The sequence below is a fragment of the Anguilla rostrata genome, chromosome 2 (assembly GCF_018555375.3).
Source record: "Anguilla rostrata isolate EN2019 chromosome 2, ASM1855537v3, whole genome shotgun sequence".
Classification (NCBI taxonomy): Eukaryota; Metazoa; Chordata; class Actinopteri; order Anguilliformes; family Anguillidae; genus Anguilla; species Anguilla rostrata.
This window is the reverse complement of record NC_057934.1, coordinates 72,610,071-72,620,851: the sequence shown is the minus strand read 5'-3', so window position 1 is coordinate 72,620,851 and position 10,781 is coordinate 72,610,071. Positions and strand designations below refer to the sequence as shown.

Here is a 10,781-nt window from a genome sequence, read left to right as displayed (position 1 = left end):
TGTTAGCGCATCAGTGGTAACACCTGCTCAAACCTCAACTTCAAAAGCAGGACTGATGCAGCGTTGATCCAGAGTCAGATTTCCTGTGTATATCTTAAAATAACACACTCTGAACAGATAATATTCTCCACCGCTGCTTATGGCTGCAAATGGAAAATATTATTTTATTTGAAGCTCACATAAGTTTGAATATGTGGTCTTTTTCATGCAATATTTTACTATCAATTTAAAAACATGCACATTTTCCAAATTAAATAATTATTGAAATTTCACGAGAAATATAACGAGGACATACTCCATAGGATGAATGCTAAAAGTAAAAAGTGATTGTTAAACAGGAATTTTGTAGAGCTGAACTACTAACGTCAAATAAAATATATATATATGCTAACAATTCAAATTCATGTTTAATCCTCATTGTGGAAACATATCATTTCACTGAAAACATTACATTATATGACATTTAATTGGAAGACACTTTCATTCAAAGTAATGTACAATAAGTGCATAACAACACCGTCACTAATGTGAAATATTAAAACAGTATGATGTACATCTACATACGCCCAGGGCTGTACTTAATTTCATTAAATGGTTAAAATGCATTCCAGATAAATCTCCTCCTTTTTCACTGATAAGTGAGTTCTTATAAAGATGCACTGAGCTTGGTAGGAAGAATGGTCTCCTGTTGCTCGTCTGTGTCTTTTGAGGAGCCGTACTCTGCACAGCCAGCGTTTTACGATGCACAGGAGTTTACTGAGGCTCATGTCTGAGTGACCATTCAGCCAGAAAATGCAACAGAAGGTGAAAAGTCTTAGTACTGAACTGCAGTAAACACGCTTGGTGTTCCAGTCTACTTCTAATGCTCTCATTTTCTGTTGAAAGTAGACACTGGTAAGGCTGATTACATTTTGAATAGATCTGTGTCTGTACTCCACTTGAGATATCTGCAAATGTCAAATCTCAGGTTTTCAATACCATCTCACTCACAGCATTCTCATTTCCTATTTTCAGTGCAGTAAAACAGTTCTTACGTCTGAGAAAGTGAAGGGGTTTTCTCCACCTTGTGGCCAAAGTGTGCACCTGCATTCTGTAGGGCTTAATGGCCCTGAGGGATAAGCACCAGTGGCGCACCTGATTTTGTGTTTTGTGAATGGGGGGCGGGGTGCAGGGGGGTTGGGGGGGGGGTGGGGCAGGTAGGCGTGGGCGCAAGGAATTGCGTGTTGTGCATTCAAACGACGAAGCGCTTCTCGTCACATTACTACCGCTAATTAAATCAACCGGCAGTAAACTGCATTGGAGAAATTAGCTGTTTCAACTCGTCGCTACACAAAACACTGCACAAGAAATTTATTTCCAGTCATTTCAGTGTCACCCCCCCTTTGATGGTGTCACCCGGTGCAGTACGCACCCCCCTTACATTCCTCATCAAACCATTTTTCATTACATTCTTATTATCATTTTTCATATTTGTGTCTCTCTTGGTATTGTTGTTCATTTTGATATGGTGATTTCTTTATTTTAGCTGCTTTTGTTGTTGCTGAATGACTTTTCACTCCCCTGAATCAATATGGTTCCACTGTGATATATGTTTAGAGTTCATCTTCAAAAATCAAAATTTGCCTTCCCTTGCAAATGCCTCTCAACAAAATGAATTTAAAATACTCCTTAAAAGCATGATGCCAGATGTCTGTGTGCTGTGTATAGAACAGCAGGTCTGAGATGACATTCCTGTCTTCATACAGAATATGATCTGCAGCCAGTTTCTCAGCTTCTCAGTACTTTGTCTTTGTACTTCTTTCTGGCCTGTTTAGTGGTCAGTGTCTCCGGATATACAATTTCAAAGGGATTAGCTAATTAGCCAGACAATGTTTCTGTTGTTGGTTGTTACTCACTAGCTAGATATTAAACAGCCTAGCTAGGCAAATGACTAAAAATTCAGATCTAGGCTACTGCAAAAATGATTTTTATTCAGACATGACAATGAATATGAAACACGATATTAAACCCGGTCAACATTTAACGAACACAACTGTCTGTCAAATATATGTGACACGCCCACAAACATGCTGAAGCCACACTATACGCGGCGACTGCCGCTTGTCGCCGCGCCGCGTCCCCACAGTCGGCTGTTTGTGGGCGTGTCACCTATTTTTGACAGACAGTTGTGTTCGTTAAATGTTGACCGGGTTTAATATCGTGTTTCATATTCATTGTCCTGTCTGAATAAAAATTCCGCATAAGGCTGAAGCCACACTATACGCGGCCCCGCCGCGCGGCGGCGCCGCCTCCATTCATTTTGAATGAGAAGTGGCGGCCAGACCCCGCAAGGCATTTTGGGATTGCCGGCGGCGCGGCGGGAGCGGCGAGGCCGCAGTGGAGATGGCAAAAATTCAACTTTGACCCCCTCGCCGCGTCGCGGTAACCAATCTGATTTGATATAATTATCCGTCAAGTAAATTGTCCCTATTTTTTTCTCATTTTAGTTCCACATTCTATCGTTCCACAATGGAGGACCTAACTCGTAATTTCCGCATCGGGTTTCCCGACTTAATAAAATCTCCTACAGAGACATTGATAAGAGGAACGCAGCGTTCAGATTATTGACTGGTTATTACATTAATAGCTGGGTTTTTTAAAAAAATCATAAAAAATGTAATAACAGGAGCCGATAATGTAATAATATACTTATATCGCTTTAAGTTTTATTTATTGGCTATAAAGTGTCACACTTCCATGACACTTACCCTTGTTTCCTCTTTCAAATAGCTGCTCATAAACCTGACCACGCACACACGCACACACACACACACACACACACCTACTCTCCCTCTAGGAATTAAGGGAGTAAGTCACACTTGTGCAAGTCACAAGCAAGTCTCAAGTCTTAACCTTCAAGTCTCAAGTAAGTCCCATGTCACTGTGTTCAGACTCAAGCAAGTCAAGTCGAGTCACTAGTAAACGTCAAGCAAGACAAGTCAAGTCATTGCTCAGGTGGTCAGGTCAAGCAAGTCACAAGTCAAGTCACCATGAAAGAAGTGCTTAAAACAAGAGAGAAAAGGGCACAATGGCAAGCCATGTCATGAGAAAACTGCACCTGTTAGTGAGTTAGTTAGTTTCTACAACTAGGGATGGGCATGGTTAGGATTTTATCAATACCAATACCACTATTGATACTGCTTATCAATACCAATACTTATCAATACTCTTATCGATACTTCCTAATTTGGAGTGCAAAATACATGTTGTTAAAAGAATTATCAGTACTACTTTTATATTAGTTTGGGCAAAAAATATTTAACAAAATAGTTGAAAAAATGTTACGTATGGTTTTCTGAGACAAAACATGATGCTGGGACCAATTGGTATAGATACTGTAAATGTAATGTGTATCAAGAGAATGTTTAGTTCTTTAAAAAAGGGACGGTAAACCATCCTTTATTATTATGATAAAACTGAAAGATGTGTTACCAAAGTTATCTTTGTAGGTCATGTTATATACTGTTTTACAGTTTAGAATTTTGCATTAAGAGGTTGAAAGTTGAGCATAAGGGATAATAGTGCCAGTTTGGTTGAAGAAGTTATTTAAATACACTTGATTAAAGATTATATTTTTTATTTGAGAACACAGCATGTTCAAAGAGGTATAGATTTCATATTATACAACATAAGGGTAATTGTCTGTGTTTGCAAACATGTGTTCTCCCACTTAATTTGGTACTCAAATGGCAAAGGAGTATAAGGCAGGGCTGGAGATAAGTCTAACCATCAAGTTACACAAACAATTAATTCCTAGAGAGAGAGAGAGAGAGAGTAGGTGTGTGTGTGTGTTTTATCAGAGTTGGGACTAAGATTCAGGGGTCAGGATTGGCCTGGTTTTTGAGCAGCTATTTGAAAGAAGGGTAGGCCTAAGTGTTATGGAAGTCTGACACTTGAGTCTGACACTTGATAATAAATAAAACTTATACATACTGATACAAGTATATTATTACATTATCGGCTCCTATTATTACATTTTTAATGATTTTTTTAAACCCAGCTAATAATGTAATAACCAGTCAATAATCTAATAACTTTTTGCACATAATGTAATAAGTTATTACGTTATTGGTTCAGAAATTTTATTACATTATTGGTCAGTTATTACGTTATCGACTTTTATTACATTAAGAACGGAAAAATTATTACGTTATTGGCAGTTATTACATTAACGGTAGTTATTACATTATTGGCTGCTACAGCTGCTCTTTAAGGAGCTCTGTGTCCTTGCTGGCAGTGAGGTGGGTCAGCACCAGCTCCTTCAGCTCCACCAGCTCCTTCAGCTCTACCTCCTCAGGGAAAGGCTCTCCCTCATCTGGGCCATGGTGCTGTGGAGCAGCAGTGGGCTGGGTCCTCTGGGCTGGGCTCATCCTCCGCAGGGGCAGGGGGTGTTTGGGCTGGGCTTCTGGGGCTGGGGCCGATTTTAGTTTTCATGCTGTGTTTGGGTGATCTGCTGTGGCTTAGTCACCTCTGTTTGGCCTTTTCTGTGTGTGCTCTCTTTGCTATAGTCATAAAGTCATTTACAAATGAGCTGAGAGCCTTTTCACTCCCCTGAATCAATATGGTTCCACTGTGATATATGTTTAGAGTTAATTTTGGATTCTGAGGGTCTTTTTCCTCATCTTCAAAAATCAAAATTTGCCTTCCCTTGCAAATGCCTCTCAACAAAATGAATTTAAAATACTGCTTAAAAGCATGATGCCAGATGTCTGTGTGCTGTGTATAGAACAGCAGGTCTGAGATGACATTCCTGTCTTCATACAGAATATGATCTGCAGCCAGTTTCTCAGCGTCTCAGTACTTTGTCTTTGTACTTCTTTCTGGCCTGTTTAGTGGTCAGTGTCTCCGGATATACAATTTCAAAGGGATGGGGGAGGGGCTCTGTTGCTGCAGCAGCCATTCTGTGGAACTGTTACAATATAACAATTTGTTTTCTCTCTCTCTCTCTCTCTCTCTCTCTCTCTCTCTCTCTCTCTCTCTCTCTCTCTCTCTCTCAGGCAGTGAGGATGTGAGGCTGGTGAATGGAAGCAGCCCCTGTGCTGGGAGAGTGGAGGTTTACCATCAGGGAGAGTGGGGGACAGTGTGTGGTGATTACTGGGGTTTGAAAGATGCTGGGGTGGTGTGTAGACAGCTGGGCTGTGGAGATGCTGTAGATGCACCAGGAGATGCTCACTTTGGACAAGGGTCTGGGACAATAGGGATGGATAATGTAAACTGCTGGGGATCAGAATCCACACTGAAGGAGTGTTGGTCACGAGGATGGGGTATACATAACTGTGGTCATGGAGATGATGCTGGAGTGATCTGCTCAGGTAGGACTCAGTGTTATTCAGGTCTTGCCAACGTTCTTATAAAAACTCAGCACTTTGGATTTAAATGAGGATTAATTGTATTAACAATTATATGAACAAATATACAGTTTGATAATATAACTAAAACATAGTATTACATTTACAATTACAATTACTAATCCAGAATGTACAGTCTGTTGCTGCAATCTACTTGTGGTTGGCTCATATCACACTGCTGTATTCTGTGTATAATAGATGTGTAGTCCTGTAATAATACAGCTGTGCTCAATGTTGTCTCTGGAATAGGGTGCCAGTCATTGCTGATGATTCTGTCTTTATTCCCTGTTTAACTGCAGAGGTCAGGCTGGTGGGCGGGGCTGACCTGTGCTCTGGGAGAGTAGAGGTGCATCATGGGAGCTCCTGGGGCACGGTGTGTGATGCTGACTTTGACCAGCGGGACGCAGAGGTTGTGTGCAGGGAGCTGGGCTGTGGAGTTCCTAAAGAGCTGCGGGGGGCAGCTGCGTTTGGCCAGGGGGAGGGCCAGGTGTGGGCAGAGGAGATTCAGTGTTCAGGCAACGAATCTCACATATACTTATGTCCCAAAGCACCCTCCCAGAATCAACCCTGCTCCCATGGAAACGATGTGGGCCTGGTGTGTTCTGGTAAGAGTCTTCTGTGCACCGTGTGTGTTTTAGTGATACTGGGTTAATATAGTTCCTAAATGGATTGTATGCATTTACATTTAATAAGATCTTCATACATTGTACAGTGATATTTCCCATGTCCGTGTGGAGTTTGCAGGATCTTCCAGTGTCTGTGTGAGTTTAATCTGTGTGGAGTTTGTGTGATTTCCAAGTGTCTTTGTGAGTTAATATGTGTGCAGATTGTATGATCTCCCAGTATCAACTGTCAGGTTTTTAATACCATTTCTTACTTCCTTCTTCCTGAGAAAGTTAAACATACAGCATATACACTCCTGGGCAAAAAAATGGGCCAAGCCCAAAATGGCTAAATATTAAGCTTTTAATGGTCTTAAAGTTGGACTGAAATTGCTTCGCTTATATTTTGTATTACCCTTGATGGTAAAAATAGGCTTCGTCAGCTGTATTATCAAATCATTTACAATTTATAATTTTTTGTTTTGAATTATAAAGGAAGCGGTCTCATTTGCATACAGCCTATCATAGCGTTTTTTTGCTTATGATTGACATTGAGGGCTAGGCTGCATTTGCCACTGTCAAGTCTGGCAAACATGGCACTTTGCAAGCGGCACTGTTGTGTTGAAGGATGCACAAATAGTGACTCACTACACGAAATCCCGAAGGACATAAATGTAAAAAAAACAAGTGGGTAGAATTTTTATCAGGTTCATTAGTGTCAAACAACACAAGAGTCTGCAGTCTGCATTTTAAACCAGACGACTTTTTTAACTGGGCGCAAAAACAGTGGATTTTGCAAAGAACAGCGACTGAACCCTGGAGCAGTCCCCACAATTCGATCAAGCACAGTACGGAGCAGTACGGAGGATAACCACAAAGTTTCTTATATTAGGCCTATTATATTTAGATGTATAATTAAAGAGTTTATGAATTACATTCGCCTGGCTTACAAGGAGGATAGCTAACAGCTACATTAGCTAACGTTAGCTGGCATAGCTGAAAAGCAATCTTAGCATCAACATAATTATCACACGAAATATAAAGCAACAATTCAGAAAAGCCGAATATTATTTATCTAACTAGCTTTCTAACTAACTAGGGTTTTCAGCGCCTTAAACCGAATGAACGTAAAAACACGTATCAGATTCAGAATGAATGTAAAAACAACCATGGGAGTTCTATGCGCTGACAATAAAAAACATTTAAAAATAATATATATGTATATATATATTTTTTTTTTTTTAAATGTATATAAAATATATATACAGTGCCCTCCATAATGTTTGGGACAAAGACATTTTTTTTTTCTCGAGTTGGCTCTGTACTCCACAATTTTAGATTTGTCATCAAACAATTCATATTTGCCTAAAGTGCAAATTCTCAGCTTTTATCAAAGAGCATTTTATGTGTTTTGTTTTCACCATGTATAAATTGATGCACTTTTTATACACAGCCCCCATTTCAGGGCACCATAATGTTACGGACATATTGATGTTTTGTAAATGAAAGTTGACTTGTTTCGTACTTTGTTGCTTACCTTTCGCATGCAATGACTGCTTGAAGTCTGTGACCCATAGACATCCCTGGGTGCTGAGTATCTTCTCTGGTGATGCTCTGCCAAGCCTGTACTGCAGCCATCTTGAGCTCCTGCTTGTTTAGGGGCCTAGTTATCTTGTTCTCTCTTCAGCATATGAAACACATGTTCAGTTAGGTTCAGACTGGGAGACTGACTTGGCCTGTTAAGGATTTTCCCGCTTTTGGTTTTGGAAAAACTCTTTTGTTACCTTAGTAATATATGTGGGATCACTCTCTTGCTGTTGGATGAAGTCCCATCCAATGAGTTTGGAAACATTTGCTTGAACCTGAGCAGGTAAGATGCTTCTGTACTCTTCAGAATTCATTCAACTGCTACCATCAGCATTTTACTCATCAGTGAATTACCTGTGGCAGCCACATATGCCTAAACCATAACAACCCCACCATGTTTCACAGATGGGGTAGTATGCTTTGGTTCTTTGTCAGTTTCTTTTGGCCTGCACACTTTGCTTTTTCCATCACTGTGATACAAGTGAATCTTGGCCTCATCTGTCCACAAGCACTTTTTGCAGAACTGTACAGGCTCTTTTAGTGTTAAACTGTAACAGGTATTTGGGAATTTTTCTTAATTATGGTGAGAATTCTTTGGCCTATCAGTCCCTTTCCAATTACTGAGTTCACCCGGGTCTCTTTCTCCTTAATTATGTTCCAATTGGTTGATTTTGGTAAGCCTAAGGTTAGCCTATGTCTTTGCCACTGTTTTTCTTATTTCTCAGCCTCATAGTGGCTTCCTTTACTTTAATTGGCTCGTTGACAAACACCAATAGCAGACTCCAAAGGCAATCAAAAGCCTGGGATCAAGACTAGATACTAAAATCTGTCTTGCACCTGGAATAAGGAAGAAATTGAACATTCCTGACTAATCAGAACCACTATGTATAAAAACTGCCGTAATTTCTACATGGTGAAACTAAAAATGCATAAAAATAAGCTTTAATAAAAGGTGAAAATCTGAAGTTTAAGCGAATGTGAATCATTTGATTACAAATCTAAAATTGTAAAGTATAGAGCCAAATCAAGAAAAAAATTATTTATCCAAACGATATTGACCGCTTTTGCGCAAGCCCCCTAGCACAGCAGCGTCCTGAGATTGCTCAACTCAGACATTCTGTGCTCCTGCAACCAAACTCTGTGAGTGGAAACAACAAACTCTGTGAAAGCTTTATTAGTAGACAATGCACAACAACTATTCCAAATATGGAGTTTCTAAGTGCTACCGTGCACTTAAAACAAAAAAAACATTCCCTGTCCAACACCACACAAAAAGACAAAGAAATAACCACACAAAAGCCACAAGTCTGCATCATAGTGCAGGGTCCAGCCACAAAACTGTGTACCTGCAGTCTGTAGGGGCTTTATCCTCTCTCTCTCTCTCTCTCTCTCTCTCTCAAATTCAAATTCAAATAAGCTTTATTGGCATGACGTACATATATATACATATTGCCAAAGCGTAGCTACAACAAACAATAAACATATGAACAGAGTACAAATATGTGTGTGTGCGTGGTATTTCTGTATGTTAGCAGGTGTAATGTCAAGTGTAAATTTGGTGAAACAGTGAATATAAAATTTAACAATAATGAAGAAAACTATACAAAAAAAAAAAAAAAGATTTTGTAATTGCTGATGTGTTATAATTACTTACTGTCCCTCAGTTTGTGGCAAGTGGCAGTGTATTGTGCAGCCAAAGCCACACATTCTCTCCTCTCTCCCAAGAGGAATGTCAGCTTCTCTACCTCTGATAGTGTCTCGAATTGAGGGCAGATTTCTTTTATTTTGAAGAAGTATTGTCTTCTTGCCTCACTGTATTTTTCACATTGTGTCAAAAAATGCAGCTCTGTCTCCACTGCCCCCTGATCGCAGTGGGAGCACAGTCTGTCCTCTCTGGGCAGCCAGGTCTGCTGGTGTCTACCAGTCTCAATGGCCAGGTTGTGATCACTGAGTTTATATTTTGTCAATGTTCTCCTTGTTTTTGTTTCTTTCATTGTGGTGTTTCTTTTCATCTGCCACAGTGTACTCTCTTTTTAGGGCCCGGTAGCATTCTAATTTGCTTTGTGTTTTTGTTTGTGTGTCCCAATAGGTGATGTAATTTTCTTTATGTTTTGCTATAATTTGGTTGACTCTGATTAATTGTATAGAGCTGTCTTGAGGCTGCTTTGCATTAGGGGTGGGTAGTGAACTAAGCCTCGTGACTAGCTGGCTGAGGTGGCTCTTCTCTGAGCTCATCTCTTGGTATTTCAGGGTCTTGTAATGATACGAGTTGGGGTCGCTGTTTTTGAGTTGATTCCAAAATTTAACTGCCCTTTTTTGGATGTTAATCAATACTGGATATTGGCCTTATTCAGCCCTGCATGCATTGTTCCTCAATAAGGAAGTCTAGAAGCCATAGGTTTATTGTGCTACATAGAACCTTCCCCAGATTACTGTTCACACAAATGCCTCAGTAGTTATTGGGGTCTAATTTGTCTCCACTTTTAAATATGGGGTAATTAATCCTTGATTCCAGATGTCAGGGAAAAGACCCATGCTCAGAACCAAATTGAATAGCTTTAAAATTGCCCTTTGTTGTTTTTGGTTGCTGTATTTTAGCATTTCATTCAAGATGCCATCTAGCCGCTAGGTTTTCCAGATTGGAGCACGTGAAGTTTTTCAATCAATTCCTGCTCAGTGATTGGGGTGTCGAACGGATTCTGATTGTTTTTAATGCTTAATTATGCTCTTTCTGTTCTAAATTATTTTGAGGTGATATACTTTTATATAGATTTTCAAAATGATCTTTCCATATGTTACCATTTTGGATGGGCAATTCCTCTTGTTTCGTTTGGTAAAATTTTTTCCAGTTTTCCCAAAATCTGTTAGAATTGATGGACTCCTCAATTACTGTCAAGTGTGCCCTTTTGTGTAGCTCTTTTTTGGTTCTGAGGGTGTGCTTATAGTGTTTCAATGTCTCAAAGTAAGTAAGGCGTAATTCTGGGTTTTGTTGATCTCTGTGTTTCTGATTAGATATTTGTCTAAGTTTTTTCCTAATTTCTTTGCAGTCTTTGTCAAACCATGTTTCAGCGTTGATATGTTTTTAGGGAATTGCATTTTTTCTTTATATTTGATATCAAAGCTGCCTTTTCAAATGTTACTTACATTGTTGACTGCCAGATTTAGTCCTTCTTTATTCTGAGGGTATGTAGTAACCAGAAAGGTA

At 39.6% G+C, this 10,781-nt stretch overlaps 2 protein-coding genes across 21 annotated transcripts in view; one reads left to right on the top strand and one right to left on the bottom strand.

Annotated features, from left to right (window-relative positions):
- The window catches only part of LOC135249365 (deleted in malignant brain tumors 1 protein-like), a 197,638-nt gene that overhangs the window by 44,275 nt on the left and 142,582 nt on the right, over positions 1 to 10,781 (top strand). For all 20 annotated transcript variants that reach the window (XM_064324917.1, XM_064324910.1, XM_064324902.1 and 17 more), the window contains one exon: positions 5,037 to 5,351. In XM_064324917.1, the coding sequence (XP_064180987.1) occupies positions 5,037 to 5,351 (315 nt within the window). The remainder of the gene's footprint in view (positions 1 to 5,036; positions 5,352 to 10,781) is intronic.
- Positions 1 to 10,781, bottom strand: part of LOC135249400 (zinc finger protein 883-like) — a 167,164-nt gene that overhangs the window by 118,251 nt on the left and 38,132 nt on the right. The gene's annotated exons all lie outside the window — the stretch shown is intronic.